The sequence below is a fragment of the Cupressus sempervirens genome, chromosome 7 (genome assembly GCF_028749045.1).
Source record: "Cupressus sempervirens isolate cs-2001-9-10 chromosome 7, ASM2874904v1, whole genome shotgun sequence".
NCBI classification, from domain to species: domain Eukaryota; kingdom Viridiplantae; phylum Streptophyta; class Pinopsida; order Cupressales; family Cupressaceae; genus Cupressus; species Cupressus sempervirens.
Genome location: NC_143124.1, coordinates 466,516,203 through 466,537,292, shown reverse-complemented (window position 1 = coordinate 466,537,292; position 21,090 = coordinate 466,516,203). Strand labels below are relative to the sequence as shown.

Sequence of the window (21,090 nt, the reverse complement as noted above, 5' to 3'; positions counted from 1 at the left end):
GCACAACAAAATTTACTGACCTAGAAAAGGGTACATGACAATCGAAGAACAGCAAGATAGATCAAAGTATGCACATCAGTAAGAAGGCGTCAAAGAACATCAAGAAAGATTGAACTATCTGCAGCAGTAAGAAAGCATGGAAGAACCTTAAGAGACCAAATCATCTACAGTAGTAAGAAAATATCAAAGAACATCAAGAGAGATAGAAGTAATCAAAGGACGTCAAAAGAGATCGAAGAATCTACAGCAGTAAGAAAGCATCAAAGAACATCAAGAGAGATCAAGTATCTAGATCAGTTGGAGATCTAGTAAAGATGGTCCAAATTGGAGCAAGGAAAGGCTTTGAATAGAATAAGAATATATCAATCAAGGAGATCTGTTCTGAATAAGAAATATTCAGGCCAATATGCTCTTCTTAACTAGTTTTTTGAAGATCCTTTTCCTTGTACCCCGGCTTTATTAGGAGAGGATCAGTGTCCTTGACCAAAATGTTGAGTGCATAAATTCCCTAACATCAGCTAAGTGCCTAAAGACTCGATCTATTGCTCCAGTGCTTGCTTGAACTTCACAAAGATTGGATGCCTCACCTTGTTACGAAGGAAGGTGTAACAAGATTTGTTTTGGGAGGGATGTGTCTGCCAATCCCAATAAATTATCATTCAGGCCAATATTCTCTTCATAACTTGTTTTTTGAAGATCCTCTTCCTTGTACCTCTGCTTCGTTAGGAGAGGATCTGTGTCCTCCTTGACCAAAATGTTGATTGCATAAATTCCCTAACGTCAGCTGAGTGGCTAAAAACTCCTGTTCTATTGCTCCAATGCTTGCTTGAACTTCACAAAGATTGGATGCCTCACCTTGTTACGAAGGAAGGTCAACAAGATTTGTTTTGGGAGGAATGTGTCTGCCAATCTCAATAAATTATCATTATATAAGAAGATGGACAAGTCTAAAGCTATGTGATGAGAGTTGCTTTCATCTGTTGTAAAGGGAGTCAATTTGGACAAGTCAAAGTAAAATGGATAGGGTACTTGGATGCGTGGTTTTTGGATTCGAAGAATTCAACCATTGATTGAAGTGCATGAATGATTGCTGAATGCAGAAATGTAAAGCACATGCAATATTTTATTTTCAAACTGGATGAAAAGCACAGATTCTATCTCTAGCACTAGGTAAGACGAGTCCAAAGTATAGAATGTGATGGGTTCCAGTGGGTACAGTTTCAGCTGTTGATTCTACAGAGCAAGCTTGGAGATGAATCCCTTGTTTGGTGATGGACTAATAGCCATAGTAATTTAATCTTTTGCTCATAAAAAATCGTCAAGTAGATGAAATTCGTTTCAAATTGTGTGTAAAAGTCATATATGCTCCCTTCCAGTTTTGTTCAACCACCTGAGGGTCCATTAGAATACATATTCCATTCCTAGTTCATCTTTATGAATCTTAGGGTCCGTTTGGTTCGTGGAATTAAAAAAACCCGGATTTCTACAAACCTTGGTTTAGCCAAATCAAGGTTTTGCAAATCTTCATTCCGATTTTTGGGATTTTATTGAAACTGTTTATTTCACTCGGAAGATGCGTGTGAAGTGCGTAAGCTTGGAGTTGAAGTCAAATTTCAAAAAGTAGTCAAATCTATTGTTTTTACACTCCTTAAAAAACAAAACCAGGTTTTGATTTTCAATTCCTGCTTGCTAGTAGGAAGTTGGAAAACCTGGTTTTGAGGCAAAATTGGAAGTCGCGTATGCTAATTCCATTTTACAAATTTTGAAACAAACTCACAAATTTTCAAATCTGGATTTTGAAAAAGCCAATTCCTGTCATCTTCCACGAACCAAATGGACCCTTAATGCTCGAGAAAATTTTGATATGACTGAGTTTGCCCTTTGTTAAAAACTATGCTGAGATTTGTGACGATTTAACTGCTGAAATTTATGACAGCAGTTGTATAGAATGAGAATCACACAAGTAAGTGACTTCATCAAACATTAAAGAGAGAATCAATGCATTGTGAATAATTTAGCTATTTTATCTAACATTTAACTTTGTTACAATGAAAAGATAACATTTTTCACATGTCTGTAGTGTGTTAGAGCTGCTTCAAGGGAATTATGCGCTCTCATAATTCTTGGAAAGTTGTTTTGAGTATTTGTGGCATGTGCACCTGTTTGTATTGGTTGCAGGTTGGGCAACCAGAGCTGATAGCTTTGGAGCAAGCGGTGAGGAATGCAATGGTACATGCAGGTTCTGCAAGGCAGGTAATTGACTGACCATACTTTTGTGACAAGGAAATTAGTATAAGCTTTTTAACCTTCTGAGTAGGCAATGCATTGTAGTCTAGTGTTGCAGTTGGCTATGGAATTCCAAAGGTGTTTTCTTGCTTGTTTTTTCTTTAGCATGAGTATGGAAAAGAAGTACCATTACTAGAAGTTGAAGCAACAACTATAGAGCCAATTTTTCAAAGACTTTACACCTACCTGTTTGGTGTCGAAGAAGATTCTTCTGCTGCAGAGATCAATGGGCCAGTGCCAAATGCAATCTTCATTCTAAACTTTGATAAGGTATATGTTCTTTCTCCATTTAATTTTTTCTAGTTCCAGATTAAATATTGGCCATCTGGGAGCTTGAAACTATCAAAGGATTGAATTTTTTTTGGTTGAGAGTTCTAAGGATAACAATAGCTATAGAATTAAATAGTATTCTATTACTTCGTCTTTTACTATTTATTGAAACTGCAGAAAAATGGAGGATAGTATGCTTTGATATTTTTCTTTTACTTCGCCTTTTAGTATTTTAATGAAGCTGCAGAAAAGTGGTGGTTAGTATGTTATAATGCATCGAGTCTTTATATTGATGCCAGGATGCAAGATAAGGACTGAATTTGGACATGAATATCTTCAATGTAACTACACTTTCAATTTTAATGTAAACATTTCTTAACATTATGGGTTCTTTATAAAACTGTTAGAGCCTTAATTGTCGATACACGGGCAGTCAAAAGGTTTGGGTTAATACAATTTCTCTTACAGGTTCGAATGGACCCTGGGAATAAAGAAATCGATTATGATTCTTTAACATCTGCGAGAATTGAAGGACTTACTACTGAGGAAATGAAGCAGCAAGAGGGGAATTATATTTATCGGTATCGTTATAATGGAGGAGGGGCATCGCAAATGTGGTTGAGCTCAGGCAGGTGAGGGCGAGGGCTAAATGTTGCCTTTTATTGTACCATTCTTTGTATCTACAGGTCTGTCATTTATGTTTCAGGCTTGCTTCCATCACTTGTTTCCAAATGAATTTACACTCCAAATTTCCAGATAGACTAAAGTTTAAACATCTGAAGATAGAATATTGTGAAGCACCAACGAATGTCCAAAATTCTCATAAACTAGAAAGTGGCTAGGGTTCAAAATTATAGTGATGTTACTACAATTCTGATAAACTAAAACATGGGAAAGGTTCAAACTTCAAAATCAAAAGATGTGGGAACGATTACTAAGTAACAACAAATTGTCAATTGGCAATTTGTTTCACCAATCAGAAATATTGATCTAAAAAGACTATGAAAAAACTTTCAAAGCTTGATTTTTTTCCTTCGAAAATATAGCTACTGTTCAGAGTTAATTCAATTTACAAATTATTCTGTGTTTCACCGGGACACATCTCCTGCCCTCTGGGCTGTCCTCAGTGGGATGTGGAGATCTAAGGGAGAAATCCTAAGTTGTCTGTTTGGATTTTGGTACAGATTTGGGTTCAAAATTTGGTCAAATTTTCTTGGGGTTGGGTTTGGATTCGTTTTGAGTTCATCTGTACAAGAATCTCTGGTTTTATAAATATATAAGTAAATACATATATGTACATATATGCAGCAGCAAATATGTTGATAGACCACTATGCTAATATTAAAGCAACACAGCGAAATACCCCACCATATCAATGTTTTCGTTCAAAAACTATAATGTCAACATTATCTCAATCAAATACCATAAAAAACTATCAAGCAAATTATCAACATTCTACTGTTGCAAATTAGAAGCACAATTTAAGGCCAAGGTTGTGATTGTTGCCATATTGTAAGCTTCACACATTAATTATCATACTGGATTATTTAAAGAAAGAAGTTTTGGATCAGACTGGATGAAGCCAAGAAAGTAGGCTCTGGATCCAGATTTAACCACAGTAATATCTTTTTAGATTTTGCTCATTCCATGGTTTTATAATTTATATACATGTTAGCCTATATGCACAAATTGTGGTGTATCATATACATTCCATAACAGATGTGTGACACTTTTATACATCTTGATTCTTCTCAAGCAGCATTTACTTCAAATTAAATATGGTGCGAGTCTAATCATGTGCTTGAGTCTAATTCTGGGTCTAATTTGGCATTAAAAACTTTTTGAAAAAGTAAACAAAATGTTGTTTCTCTGAGTCTAGTTTATTCTGTCTGGGATCCTATGCTGAAAATCAAAGTCGGCCAAAAATCGTCTGAATTCTATCAGGGTTCCTATGAGAGAATTCCCAATGAAATTCGGTCTTTGTGGCAGACTTTTCACAGAATCTGACAAGGACCAGACTTTTGAGAGAATTGAACCAGGATTTCCTAGGTCTAGGAGAGAATCTGGTAACTCAGGAGAAATCCATAGGAAGTTTTAGTTTTATTTCATTCCTGGGATGTTTCCTGTTTTTAACAATGTACATGGGGACATTTAGACGTCAAGTGACTTCTCCCATCTGCTAGGGGTATATTGGGGACATCCTATTTTAAAATAGCATGTTTTGTGAAAATGAATTGTAGAGAATTTTCATATGTGTGTGTGTGTGTATTGTAAAGGAACTAGGATCTCTGATAGAGTATTTATATTTATATTTTTCTTCTCTATTGAATAAGTCTGATTTCTGATATAAATCAGATCTCTATATGTAAACAGACTTGAGTTATGCATTCTGATTTAGCAAGCCTTTATATAAATCTGATTATAATGTAACTAAGCTAGAGGAGTTTACTGAAGATCGCTGCTGTAGAGAGAATAACTATTAGACTGTACATTAAAGTGGATCGCTGCTGGAGAAAGTATATTGCCTTGTATTGATATCAATTTCAGCAAGGATCCTGGTTTATATGGTAGAGAACATGTCGCTGTAGGGACATGACTCTATGTGGCCAATGGCCACGTAGGGTCATGACCCTATGTGGGTCATGTTATTAATCTTAACAAACTGTTGCTGTTGCTTTTATACATAGTTCCAAGAATCACGGCGATTCATGCGATTCACGCGATTCAGCGATTCGATTCAAGCCAAACGATTTTTTGTGAATCGGTGAATCGAATCAGCGATAAAGGGTTTATGAAATAAGTTACTCACTAAATTTCAAGGGTTTTTAAAATTTTCCGATTCATGGCCGATTTGATTCCGATTCATGGCCGATTCACGATTTGATTCGGCCTTGCCGATTTTGATCCGATTCCGATTCTTGTTACTTTGCTTTTATATAAGCATTTCAAGCCCGATAAGTAGTTTGATAGTTATATTTTTTTGTATATATATATATATAAACTGTTGAGATATGAATAATCATATTAAGTATACAAAATAATATCAGAATTACATAAGTAAGATAACTTTATATATATATATATATATATATATATATATATATACATATATATACATATATACACTAAACCATATACTTAGTGTACTTCACTTCTATTGAAGCTACACTTTAACACTCCCTCTTAGTGAGGGAGAAGTGAGGTAAATTTTTTCCAATTCTCTTGACATGAACACAACTATCATCTTCAATGAAATTGATAGGGAGAATAGGTTATCTTATTTACACTACTCAGATGCAATGATCTGAAGTAGTTCATTAGATAATCAAAATCACAATGTCATAAACTCTATCATGACAAGTATTATGATCATTGGCACTCTGGGACAACAGCTTCATGAAGTTCGATCATAATACGTTTGTTATCAAGACTTCCGGTTATCTGGAATAACAACACAATCTTGTCAAGATAACAGGTCTACCACTAGTAAGGTCGTCATCTTACAATGGTTATCTTCTGTTTATATATGTCAATGAAAGATCATCACCTTTCATTGCATATTTGATGCAACTATAAGATAGCGAAATTTTAATAAATAATGAATATACATAAATAAAACAAAATTGGAACTTGATTTCACTGTTCACAATTATAATTTAATCATACCAAGTTTGCCTTTAAAATATTCCAATTTGGGCTTGGCAAGAGGTTTAGTAAGTACATCTACTGTCTCTTCATTTGTACTTATGTATTCTAGCTTGAGAACATCTCGATCTACCATATCTCTAATATAATGATAAGGTATTTCAATATGCTTATATTGATTGTGAACAACTGGATTCACTAATAGCTTGATGCAGCTTTGATTATCACAGTAGATGATTGTAGGCTTCAAGGGTTTCCCGAACAATCCAACTAGCAATTTTCTCAACCATACTGCTTCTCTGGCTCCCATGGAAGAGGCTATGTATTTTGCTTCAGTTGAGCTTAAGGTAATTGATGATTGTTTTCTGCTGAACCAAGAGATCATTGCTGAACCGAGACTAAAACAACATTCTGTGGTGCTCTTGCGATCAGTAGAGCTGCCCGCCCAATCCGAATCTAAATATCCATGAAGATTAATCTCAACTTGGTCATATTTGAGGCCCATACCAATTGTACTGCGTAAGTATCGTAAAATGTGCTTGGCTGCCATGAGATGGATCTTCTTTGGCTTGCACATGAATTAAGGCATTGGTTGCATAACAGATATTAGGACGAGTGTTCACCAGGTACATCAATGATCCGATAATTTGCTAGTATTGAGTGGAATCAGTGGGTTCTGATTCAAATTTGTCGTTCTTCAATTTATGTAGATTTGCTTCCATAGGAGTAGTTAAGGGTTTGCTATCCATCATCCTGAACTTAGTTAGAATGTCAACAGTGTATTTTCCTTGGTTTAGAAAGATTTAGTTCTTCTTTTGCCAAACTTCTAGACCTAAGAAATAATGAAGAAGCCCTAGATCTTTCATGTTGAATTCTGCTATCATTTCCTATTTGCATTTTGCTATAAGATTTTCTTCACCTGTTATTAGTAAATCATCAACATATACTACAAGAATAATCATCACCTTCAACTATTTTGAAATATATAATAGGATAAACATTATTTTCGGAATATCCTAATTTTGAGAGGTAGCTGTCTATCCTTTCGTACCATGTCCTAGGAGCTTGTTTAAGACCATACAATGTTTTCTTCAGTTTACATACATGATTTTTTTTTCATGGGTGATAAATCCTTTAGTTTGTTCCATGTATACTTCTTCAATTTCACCGTTTAGGAATGCAGTTTTAACATCCATTTGGTGTATCTTCCACCCTTTGGATGTTGCAATAGCTATGATGGTTCTGACAGAAGTGTAACGAGTGATTGGAGCAAAAGTTTCTTCACAGTCTATTCCTTCCTTTTGTGAGAATCTGTGAGATACAAATGAGGCTTTGTATTTTTTCAATGCTACCATATGGTGCATGCTTGATTTTGAATAGCCATTTAGAAGTGACAACTGATTTATCTTTGGGTCTGGGTACAACATCCCACACATCGTTCTTTAGTATGGATTGATATTCTTCAATCATTGCTTCTTTCCAATGTTGGCATGATAATGCTTCTTTTACATTTGTAGGCTCTGTTTTGATGAGTTCAGAGAGTAGTGCCACATAGCATGAATGGTTGTTCGTTCTCTTGTTTTCTCTGACTACTTCATCAGGTTCTATATGATTTTCTTCTAACATTTTTCTTGCCCAAAGTGGTTCCTTTTTGTTATTAGGATTTTCAATATTCTTTGAATTTGTACTAGGAGGTGCAAGACTTCCAGTATCGATCTCTCTCTCATTCTCCGCTAGAGGATTCTCATCTACTTTAGTAGTAGGTTCTGAGTATGATTGAACAATTTTCTTGGAGAGGTTAAAAGCAATGTCTTCTTCAAATTCTACATCTCTATAGATTTCAATAGTCCTTTGTCCAAGGACGTAAATTTTGTAACCTTTGGATGATTCATTGGATCCGATAAATATGCCTTTCTTTCATGATGGTTCTAATTTAATTCTTTTTTCTTTAGGGATGTGAATATATGTAGGGTACCCAAATATTCTTAGGTGGCTTAAATCTGGTTTATTGCCAGTAAATACTTCTTTAGGAGTTGTATTTTCCAATATTGAGTAAAGACACATATTTTGGATATAAACTGTAGTATTAGAGGCTCAAGGATAGAATGAGGTGTGAAGGTTTTGATCATGCATCATAGCTCTAGCTGATTCAATAATAGATTTGTTTTTTCTTTCTGCGACTCCATTCCGTTGAGGATTATATAGTACAAAAAACTCACTCTTAATCCCAATAGAGATGCCAAATTCTTTAAATGTTTCTGAAATGTATTCACCCCCATCATCTAATCTTAGGGTTTCGATTTCTATTTCGATTGATTTTCAACTAGTGCTTTAAAGTCTTTGAATTTGGATAGCACTTCGGTTGATTATTTAAGTTTAAGGAAGTAAATCCAAGTTTTCCTAGAATAGTCATCTATAAAAATTACATAGTAGAGACATCTGCTTAGGGAAGGTACATACATTGGACCACATAAGTTAGTACGAATGAGTTCAAGTATAAATTTGGATTGTGTTCACTTTTTGGAAAGGACCCTTTTGTGTTTTTACCTAGAGCACATCCTTTGCAAATACCAGAATGATCAGGATTTAAACTTGGTAATCCTGTTACTATTTTTTCTATGGATGATAAAGCATGAAAATGAAGATGACCTAGTCTTCTATGCCAAATTTCATTAGTGTTTGAGATTTAATGATTTAAAGCTAGATTTTGATGGTTGCAAATTTTGAACAGACTTCCATCTCTTAATCCGATGGATATAGCATGCTTAATGTTGGAGTTCTTTGGCCAAGATTGTACTTTGTTTTCTTGGAAAGTGATTCGATACCCTTGGTGTGCAAGGCTAGAGATGGAGACCAAATTTCGTTTTATACTAGGTACAAACAAAACATTCTTTAGTTGAAGAGTGATACTTGAATTTAGTTGAATTGAACATGATCCAATACCTTTTACCGGGTGTGTAGAATTATCCCCAATATTCACTTCTTCAAAAGAGTATTCTTGAAAGCTTTCGAATTTATCTCTAAAGCTTGTGATATGACGAGATGCTCCTCTGCCTATTATCCATGTATTTTTGTTGGAGTTTATTTCACTTGAGACTGCTAAGTAGAATGCAAAATTTTCATCTTTTTCATCTTTGATTTCTGCTAGTGTTGCTTGAATTTTCTTCCATTTCGGACAGAAGTTATGAGTATGACCAAATTTTGTCACATTTGAAGCATTGTACTTTTGACCAATCTCTTTTCTTTTATGTTTTGTTGAATTCCTTTCTTTTTCGTTTGAATTTAGCTTTCTTTCCTTTATTGTTGATATTGACTTGGAGAGCTTGAATATCTCCCTCTTGATTTAAACTGATTCCTCTTGAAATTAATCTAGACTCTTCTTCAGTACATTTGATTTTAAGTTGTTCAAATTTAGGAAGTTCAGGTCGAGAGCTTAGACCTTGAATAAAAGTTTCCCAAGATAAAGGTAGACCTTTTAGTGCTATAATGCAAAGTTCTTTGTCATTTACTTGACTTCCAATTGTTGCAAGTTGATCTCTTAACTCTGAGATTCTTAGAAAACACGATGTAATCGATTCTCCATTGATCATTTTGATGTATAGTAGATCTTGCTTCAATGTTAATAATCTATTAGTGTTGTTAATTTTGAAAGTATTCTTAATAGTGGAAAACATCTCTTATGCAGTATTAAGGCTTGATATAGATGGGAAGATGTGATCTTTGAAAAAATCTATAATGATCTTCATAGCTTTATTGTTATGTCTTTTCCAGGTTGTTTTGTCTGGATCATTTTTTGGCATAGATTTATCTTCCTCTATGTATCCTTATATTTGCATTTCTTGTAGAATAATCATTACTTGTATTTTCCATGATGCAAAGTTGGAGACTCCTTCAAGTCTATCTTCCAATCTTATGTGATTCACCATCATTTTAGATTGAAGATATTTTAATCGATTTAAATCTGATACAAGACTGACTGAATTTCTCTATCAGTGTGGTTCTGATACCATGAAAGGAACTAGGATCTCTGATAGAGTATTTATATTTATATTTTTCTTCTCTATTTATTAAGTCTGATTTCTGATATAAATCAGATCTCTATATGTAAACAGATTTGAGTTATCGATTCTGATTTAGCAAGCCTTTATATAAATCTGATTATAATGTAACTGAGAAACAGATCTCTGTATATCTCTAATTACTAGAGGAGTTTACTGGAGATCGCTGCTGTAGAGATATTAACTATTAGACAGACTGTACATTAAAGTGGATCACTGCTGGAGAAAGTATATTGCCTTGTATTGATATCAATCTCAGCAATGATCCTGATTTATATGGTAGAGAACATGTCCCATTAAAAACATGACTCGGGTCATGACTCATGACCTTACATGGATTATGTTATTAATCTTTTAAAAACTGTTACTTGTCGTTGCTTTTATATAAGCATTTTGTAAGAATTTGGTATAACTCTGATACCATGTAAGAATTTGCCTGAGGGCAAAATCACCCAAGATCAAAGAACTCAAGCACAAGCACAACAGTAGACCAAAAGAGTATGATCAATATGAGAATCAATATCTCAAAACATGTACATACACACTAGGAGTGCTTGTATGTAAAGGCCTCTAAGATGCATCTAGAATGGTTCTAAAAAGAACTAGGAGATAAGCATGACAACTAAGGACATGTCCTCCATTGTGCATGAATATACGTGCATCAATGAGAGGATAAGTATGGCAAGGTGTCTCACGTGTAGAGATTTTGTAGACACCACGTGCTCAAATAAAGTGCTAACTCCTATGTTGTAGACACCATGTGCATAATTAGAGTGCTAACTCCTATGTTGTCAACATGACAACTCACAAGAGTATGCATACTCCTAGCTAACTAATTAATAAATAATTAAATAATGCATTAACCTAAGTAAATTTAGGTAAACTGTAAATAGTAAATACTTATTTACGCCAACACATTTCAAGCTCAATAAGTAGTTTGATAGTCATAATATATATATATATATATATATATATATATAAACTGCTGAGATATGAATAATCATATTCAGTATATGAAATAATATCAGAATTATATAAGTAAGATAACTCATATATAAATATATATAAGAAAAACACAAAATCATGTACTTTAACATATATATATATATATAAAATCTATTACAATATTAGCTAGTGTCTATTATAAGTGAATGGTTATCTATTTGTAATTTAATGTAAATATTATAATATTTCTAATATATAGTTAGGTTGTAGATAACTGTTTGTTTTCTTCCAACTAGAATAGAAAGTTTCTATTTTGTACGATCATTTCCTAAGGAGACATTGTTTCATTCTTTTGTATATATCGACCTCTCGGTATCTGTTAATATCAAGCAAGTATTTTACCAATTACTTCGAAATTTGGTATTAGAGCATGGTTGATTTTTTTCGAAAATAATAATTTCTTATTGAAATTTTCGGATCTTTATTTTCGAAATTAAATTTGTCCTTGTTTTACCTACTTCCTAATACCTAGTTTCGGCTAGGGTTTCAGAGATGAATATTTGCAAAAATGGCGACTTAGTCTTTGGTAGCCTGCAATTTCCATGTAACTGAAAAACAAGTTTTGATGTTTTCTCGTGTCTAATATCATTTGGAAGTTTGGAAATACTTTGGTCGATTTCCCTGCAAATTGCTGCAAAAATCCTTGGGAAAGCTCGCGATTTTCTCTGCAAATCACGTATCTAAAACTTGCATGTGAAGTAGCTCATGACTAGTGTATTGAGTGTTTTTTTTTTGGAGCTGGAAAAGACATTTGGACAACACCATTTTCGTCCAACTCCTACCGCGACCTCAGATCTGTGCAAATCGCCAATTTTTTGGCCTAGATTTTGCATTTTTTTGCCTAAATCCCACATTGTCGATTAGTTAGGGTATTTTATTCAGAAACACTAATTTTTGGGCTCGAATACTTTTTTCAATCATAGATTCTTGGTGGGTTTTTCAAGAGCTCAACTAGGTTGTCATCAGATTTCTCTAGGTGCCTCAATTTCGAGCCAGTGGATTTGAAAACTGACAACACATTCTTTCTGAGTTTTTCGAGCTCTCTTTTGGGTACCCTTTCAATTTTTTCAGGTCTTCCGTTCTCTCAATTTTTTCGGGCACCTAGGTTTTCAGGATGTTATTACATGGACAATGGATTACATGTAAGTGCAACATGTAATAAGGGATGAAAAATGAAATGAGATGCAAATGCGGATGGAGGATGAGCTTACATGTAAGTGTGGATAACGAATGAGATGCGAAGCATGGAAAGACACAAAAAGTGGAGAAACATGTATTTGCTCATGGAGGTGTGAGTGCATATGGAGAGATGAAACTGGAAAATGAAAGAGGGAAAATGAACTTTATAGTCATCTTTGGTGAAAAGGTGAAGTCAAAATACATGGAAGATGAAAATGACATTTTTTTGACTTTTCAAAAAGTTACGTTAAGTCAAAATTGGTTTTTGGAGATGCGATTACATGTAAAGTTTTTTCATGCAATTCTGCTGTGAGAGTGGATACAGAAAGTGAGATGAGCAAAAATGAAAGTGGAAAATGGGATTACGTGCACGTGCGGATGGTGAATAAGATGGGAAACGTGTAATTGCATTTGACAAATGAGATGTGAAGTGTTGTGATATGGAAGATGGAAATGGAATGTGATGACGCTTTCACATGAAATGAAACAAGAACAAGTTCTTAGGAAAGTACTTTTAACTTATACAAAGTGGAGAAAGCCGGAAAGCGATCACACAAAACACAAAAACTTCAAAAGAAAAATTTACCTTGGGAAAATAACTCGAATATGTCAACAAGTAGAGCACTTCAATATGCAATTTCGAATTTGGAGTTTGAGGAAACACCAAAAACATGAAAATGAACAATTTCATCAGTTTTAAAGGAAAAATGCTCTTTCCATGGCATCAATTTCAACAAGTGGCAATCATTAAGCAAAAATGTGCATAAAATCAGCAAGATAAGTACAAATTAAAAAATAAGAAAGGATATGTCCACTTACATGAGGATTAAGTGCCAAAAATGATGGAGGTAGAAGCTCCAAATTTGAAAATTTCTTTAAAAAAAAACTTGAACCCTTTCAAATTTTGTAAGGAGAATCCATAAAAGGCAGCAAAAGAGGCGTTTTCAAAGGCCAATGCCAAAAACGTGCCTTAGAAAAGCCCAAGAAACCAACGGTTTTGACTTTGGCATGCACATGGGACGTTTTAGTAAAAAAATGTGATTCTTCAAGGTGAGCAACAAAAACGTTTTGGCTGTTAAAGACCAAAACGTGAGTCACAATGCAATGTGAACACCAAAACAAACCAAATCGATTCCTCTTTGGGTCAAAACGTATGATGATTTTTGAAGATCTTCTAAAAAATGTGCCCTTGGAAGGAGTTGAAAATCATGTTTTTTAGCAAGAAAATTACGTGTTCATTGTTTGAAATCCCATTGATAGGCAAAAATGACCCTATGGGAGAAGATTTCATGAAAAACCATGAAGGAAATCAACCACAATCTTCAAAAATAGGTTCTTGAAGGCTCTTTGCATGTGTTTTCTACAAAAACGTGTTTCTGAAGAGCATGAACATGAACTTTAGTGCAAAACGCACCTTTTGGTGACCAATGCATATTTTGAAATCTCTCCATAGTGCAAAGCACACCTTTTAGGAATGCAAGCATGTTTTAAAAACTCTTCATAGTGCAAAATGCACCTTTTCATGGTCATTGCATATTTTAAAACATGCCTTTAGCTTGAAAACTCACCTTTTGGAGGAGAATGCATGTTTTATGTGAAAACTCACATTTTGGGTGCAATAGCATATTTAAGTTATAAAACTCACCTTTTTGATGTCATTGCACATCTCAAGTGAGTTTATATGGAATGTCATAAAAAAGGTTCACTTTTGATGATTTTTACATGCAAAGACATGAAAAAGGTCCACTTCTGATGGATTTATGCTTCTAGGTTGAATTTTATATGCAATGGCATGTAAAAGGTCCAATTTTGATAAATTTTACATGTAATGACATATAAAAGGTTCACTTTTGATGACTTTAAGTGATTTAAAAAGCACATGTCAATTTAAATTCATTAAAATATTACTTAAATGGGACATAAATAATTTTTACACATCATATTAATAATATAACATGTAAATATCATTGAAAAAGTAATATTTACTAGAGCATTTGATTTAAATGCTAAAAATTAAATTGTACTATGTAGTCAATATAGTCACTTAAGTGAAAAATAAAAAAGTAAACTCAATTTAAAAATATAACATAAAGTGCACTATAGTTATTTTAAGTGAAAATTTAAATGATAAAGTAACTTAAAAACATTATTTTTCAAAAAATGAATGTCAAATTAGAAATATAATATGATATGTTTAATTCGTGCTGTTGCATAAAAAAGGTCCACTTTTTGGGCACTAAAACGACCATATCTCTTGACTGATAACTCCGATTAGGCTCTAGGTTAGATCAAATTGAAGGGGAAACCAAAAGCCATGACTTGAGCAAGACCAAAGGACTAAAAATCAACAAATGCACACTCAAAAACAAAGAAAAGGACGATGAAGGCCTCAAAAATCAAGCATAGGTTCGACAGATAGAAAAACGAAAAAAATGACAAAAGCCTTCAGTAAAAGAATTTGATATACAAATTGGAGTTGATAAATCGATCAACATTAAGCAATTCAATATCGAATTTAACTTAGAGAGATGTGAAATTAGTTTGAAAAAGTTTTGTACAGTTACCAGCACTTTGTTGACAAAATGCAGGGCAACAAAAACAACAATTTGGTACTTGGGTGGTGCTGAAGTATTTGTAGCATCTACAACATGTGCCTCAACAAAGGTCTTTGATGAATGACCAAGCTCATGTTCATCCTCACACGCTGCTACTTCTGCATTCCAATCATCTGTCTCCATCTCAAGCTCACTAAGCTGGTCATCAGTCAATAAAGGATCTACATCATCACCATCAAGAGGAGCGATCCAATCTGCCAAATATGGATCAATCTCACATGAAGCTTGCTCTTGCACCTTCTTTTCATGCAACCGAAGGTTGTACCGCACATAAACCAACTCATTCAAGTGCTTTTGAGTCAACTTATTGTGCTTCTTTGTGTATATGTTCTCAAAAGTACCTTTAGTTTCTCTTGCAATCAAAAACACTACAAGGCCACAATAATATTCTGTTGAAAAGCTTGTGAAGATTAGGTGTTGTAGCACCATACTCTTCCCACTACAGATTTGCAAGGATAAAAATAACCATTTATAATGTGGTGAAGATTCCAATAAACTTAATGAGCGTAATAAATGGTATAATCAACAACCAATATGCGAATACATGTCCATGCCAACTTGAACCTCTGAATCTACTTTGAAAGTGTGGGAGACATAATATTTGGGTTCAAGTAGTAGGCAACAACATGAATATGTTGGTGGAGTTGTTAATTCCACCTATGATCGATCATGTTCCATATGGGTCTATATTTGGTCTCATTTGACCTATACAAGTACTAAATGGCCTCTTTGATCCTATCCGTAGCCTTATATAGATACACCATGGGGTTTTTATCCCCATCAACAATTCATAGGACCCTCACCAATAGTTCTAACACCTGAACATAACTTTTTTAACAAAAGCAATTAATTGCGATATTTTACATATAAACCATGAATCATCAATTAAGCTTTGAAAACTTGCATTGATGATCTCCTCCATTGGATCTAACATCAAATACAACCTTTACAACTGTACAGTTCTGCAACTTGAGATATCAATCTGACTTCAGGATCAGAACTTATTTGAGTTTAGAATGAACCTTATTTGAATTCTATGTTCAGATATAAATGACAACTACAGATCTAACTTGTAATCACAAACTTGATGAAATAATTCTTCTTAAGAATTCGTGGGAATATGACTGCTAGGAGATCAGACTGTATGTTTCCTGTGTGTCTCCAAACTGTAGTCATAACCCACCTATATATCCCCTTTAGAGGGTATGTCCCTTAAGGGACATAACCCTTGGCACATAACCAACATATAATTATCCTAAGTCGGCGACTAAGAGATATGTGTGTGTTAGTTTTAACTAATGATTAGTCAATAACAAACTGAGCATTTATTTCCAGATCGCCGGCTCATATAAAGGATATATAAATTATTATAAATGCCAATCCTGAGTATATATAGAGAGAAGAGTAAGGTACGATTTGTACTAGTCGACCTGAGGATTATGAAGGTTAAATTCTTAACACTCCCTCTTAACCTTATAATCCTACAGAGAGATATCATATCTAGCAACATCAGTACAGTTGTTAAGCAAGAATATATACTCTATATCTATCTTTCTCTTCTTAGTATGTAGTATCATTGAACATATGATACAAAGTCATATTACTAAGCCTGTGATATGACAAATCACTGCTACTAGTGATAAGACACATGTTGTGACTCATAGAAACTGGTATTTCTAAATCACAACTAGACCCTGAATTTAAGATCTACCAGAATACAGGATAAACCCAAAGAATTTCTAGAATTCTTTCTTTATCCAATTTGTGACCCATGAACATAGTAATGTCAATATTACAAGACGATAAAAAATTCACCTGGATCTTACAATAAAATCTACTGTTAGGGCATTATCTAAGAGATCGTCACCTCCCATAATGCCTTTACACAAGTATTCATTATTTCAGAGATCGTCACCTCTAAATAATGATTACACATGGTGGAGCCCATAACTGTCAATAGCTTGACAAATAAATGTTAACTTTATTAATAACTAAAGAGTACAAATGAATTACAACTCAACCATACCAAGTCTCTTTCTGAAATGTTCTATCTTTACTCTAGATAGAGGTTTGGTGAGTATATCTGCAGTCTGATCTGCAGTACAAATGTATTCCAATTTAACAGGAATCCTGTCTACCATATCTCTAACATAATGGTAAGGAATTTCAATATGCTTGGATCTATCATGGAAAACTAGATTTACAGAGAACTTGATGGAACTATGATTATCACAATGAATGATCGTAGGATTCATGGCTTGCCCAAATAATCCCACAAGTAACTTCCTTAGCCATACTGCTTCTCGAGAGGCCATTGCTGCTGCAATGTATTCAGCTTCTGTGGAGCTCTAAGCTACTGAGGATTGCTTTCTACATATCCATGAAATCATAGCTGATCCTAAACTGAAACAGCATCCTAAAGTGCTTTTCCTATCTTTAACACTTCCACCCCAATCTGAATCGGTGAATCCATGCAAATCTAAAGCAACTTTCTCATATTTCAGTCCATAGTTAATAGTACCTTGAAGGTATCTCATAATGTGTTTAACAGCAACTAGGTGAATCTCCGTAGGTTCACACATAAACTGACTTAATGCATGAACTGCATAGCAAATATCAGGTCTTGTATTAACTAGATACATCAGAGACCCAATTATCTGCCTGTAGAGAGTAGAATCTATTGGAGGTGATTCTGCAACTGCTTCTTTAAGTTTATGCAAATTGGTCTCCATTGGAGAAGACATGGACTTACAGTTCAACATTCCGAATTTCTTCAAGATATCTGAAGTGTACTTATTTTGGTTCAGAATGATACTATTTGCATTCTGTCGCACTTCCAATCCTAGAAAGTAATGAAGAAGACCCAAGTCTTTCATCTCGAATTCTCTGATAAGATCTTTCTTGCATTGATCTATAAGATTATCATCACCTGTAATCAATAAATCATCAACATACAATATCAAGATTACCATACCATCTTTATCTCTTTTATAATACAAGTTCGGATCAGCCTCATTCTTAGAGAATCCTAAGCTAGTGAGATATTTATCAATCCTTTCATACCAGGCCCTTGGAGCCCGTTTAAGCCCATAAAGAGCTTTCTTAAGTCTGCAAACAAAAACCTTTGGATCATGAGTTTCAAAACCTTCTGGTTGCTCTATATAGACTTTTTTTGAAATCTTTCCATTGAGAAATGCTGTCTTTACATCCATCTGATGTACCTTCCATCCCTTAGATGCGACAATTGCTAAGACAGCTCTAACAGTAGTGTATCTGGCAACAGGAGCAAAAGTTTCTTCAAAATCAATACCTTCTTTTTGAGAAAAACCTCTGGCTACAAATCTGGCATTATATTTCTCAATACTTCCATCAGCAGCATGCTTTATTTTGAATATCCATTTTGAAGACACAATAGAATTTCCTTTTGGCCTAGGAACTATTTCCCAAACATCATTTTTCATAATTGATTGATATTCTTCAGTCATAGCTTCTTTCCAAGCTGGATGTTTAATAGCATCAGAAGGATTGGTTGGCTCTATTTTGGATAAATCAATCATATTTGCAGTATAACCCAAGAATCTTTTAGGTCTCTTACTTTCTCTAATAGATTCTGAAGGGGCAAAAAAATGTTGAGCTGCTTCAACTGTTTTTATGGCCCAAAGTGGCCTCTTCTTTGAAGTTTCTTCAAGGTCTATTTCATCTTCGACCTCTTCTAAGTTCTCCCTTTGAGAATCAGATTCACTTATTCTTTCAGAATTTGATAAAGGAGAGGGTTCATGGGAATTTATTGCTCTTTTAAATGCAAGATCTTCCTCAAAGATTACATCTCTGCTAAGTTCAATAGTTTTCTGTCCAGCTATGAAAATTCTATAAGCTTTAGAAGTTTCGCTATACCCTACGAAGATACCCTTAAGTCCAGATGGTTCTAATTTGGTTCTCTTTTCTTTTGGCACATGAATGTAAACAGGACATCCAAAGATTCTTAGATGACTTATATTAGGTTTTATTTTAGTAAATGCTTCTTCAGGGGTCTTTATCTTTAAGATAGGAGTGAGGGCTTCTGTTTTGGATGTATACAGCAGTACAAGACGCTTCTGCCCAAAGATAGTATTCTAGATTTTGATCAAAAATCATAGTCCTAGCAGCTTCTATAATTGTCCTATTTTTCCTTTTAGCTACCCCGTTTTGTTCAGGGTTATAAGGAACAGTATACTCCCTCTTCATCCTTGATTCTTTACAAAAGGTTTTAAACAAATCTGAGGTATATTCTCCTCCATTATCTGTTCTAAGGGCTTTAATCTTATGTCCTGAAAAATTTTCAGTTAATGCTTTGAATTCTTTAAATCTTTGTAATATTTCTTTTGATTCTTTGCACTTAAAAAAGTAAATCCAAGTTTTCCTAGAGAAGTCATCTATGAACAAGACATAATACCAGAATCTTCCGAGGGAGGGAACGGACATGGGTCCACATAAATCTGAATGAATTAATTCTAGTACATTATTTATTTTTCTAGTACTATCATGAAAAGGACTTCTAGCACTTTTGCCTAGGGCACACCCTTTGCAAATACTGGGGTGATTTTGGTTTAATTTTGGTAGTCCGGTAACCATCTTTTCCATAGTAGATAGGGTTTTAAAGTTTAGGTGCCCTAATCTTCTGTGCCATATTTCGTTTGAATCCTCTGCTTTGTGAACAAGGGCTTGAATGGGTTCTGTATTTAGTTCATACAAATATCCCTTTCTTTGACCAATTACTTTAGCTTTCTTGATGGAAGAATACTTAGCCCAAGTTAATACGTTGCCATCCACGAATGCAACATTGTGTTCATCATCTTCTAAGGCTGTAATTGATATTAGGTTCCTTTTTATCCTTGGTACATATAGTACATCCTTGAGAAGAAGAGTATTTCCTGTCTTTAGCTTCAAAGTACAACTACCAATTCCTTTAACTGAATGTGTTGAGTTGTCACCAATAGTAACTTCACCATTAACTTTCACGGTCAAGAAATCTAGAGTTTCCATGTATCCTGTTATATGCCTGGATGATCCACTATCTATCACCCATGCCTTATTTGAGATTTCATTTGATAAGGAGGAATACAATACATGATTCTCTGGATCATAGGTTTCTTCTTTTCCGACAACATTTGTGCAATTTGCTTGTTGCTTGGAGTTTTCTGGACAATTAGATCTATAGTGTCCAAATTTTTCACACTTGAAGCATTTTATTTTTGATAGATCTTTCTTGGGTTTGCCATTCTTCTGATTTCCTTTATTTTTCTTGAAATGCTTTTTCTTGCCTTTATAAGAATTGGTATTAAGAACGTGAAGTTCTTCATCTTCCACTTTAGATTTTCCTCCTTTCTTTAGTTTTCTTGATTTGTCCTGAAGACAATCATTCTTAAGCCTGTTAAAATCGGGAAGCTGATCTCTAGCACTTATTCCTTGTGCAAATGTTTCCCATGATTCTGGTAGTCCATCTATGGCCATGAGTGTTAATTCGGTATCATTTATGATGGTTCCTATGCTGGACAATTCATCTCTAATACTAGCGACTCTTAGAAAATAAGAGTTTATTGATTCTCCTTTCTTTATTTGGATGTGATTTAGTTGTCTCTTTAGTGCAAGTACCCTCGTTGCATTATTTATTTCAAATGCATTTCGTAATGCATTCATCATATCGTAGGCAGTCTGGTGTTTTGTAAGCATAGGTACTATGTCATTTTTAACTCCATCCAATATGTTTTGAATGGCTTTCCTGTTTCCATTGATCCATATAGATTTGTGGGGTTCAACAAGTGGCTGTTTGGATGCTCCATCAACAAACTGTCTAACATTATTTTCTTCGAGAATCATCAAGATTCTGAATTTCCATGCTTCAAAATGTTCCTTTCCATCGAATTTGTCTTCAAGTCTGATAGAATACGCCATTGGAAATGAAAGACAATTACTGAATGTAAAAGGTCTGATCACTGAAAATTTGCAGAGGCTTAGATCTGATAACGAGGCTCTGATACCATGTACGGTTCTGC

The 21,090-nt window shown here is 34.3% G+C and overlaps 1 protein-coding gene across 1 annotated transcript in view; it reads left to right on the top strand.

Moving 5' to 3' along the window:
• Positions 1-21,090, top strand: part of LOC149547559 (uncharacterized) — a 213,696-nt gene that overhangs the window by 29,061 nt on the left and 163,545 nt on the right. The window contains exons 3-5 of the mRNA XM_089791709.1: positions 2,179-2,253; positions 2,392-2,556; positions 3,025-3,188. Coding sequence (XP_089647835.1) covers positions 2,179-2,253; positions 2,392-2,556; positions 3,025-3,188 — 404 coding nt within the window. The remainder of the gene's footprint in view (positions 1-2,178; positions 2,254-2,391; positions 2,557-3,024; positions 3,189-21,090) is intronic.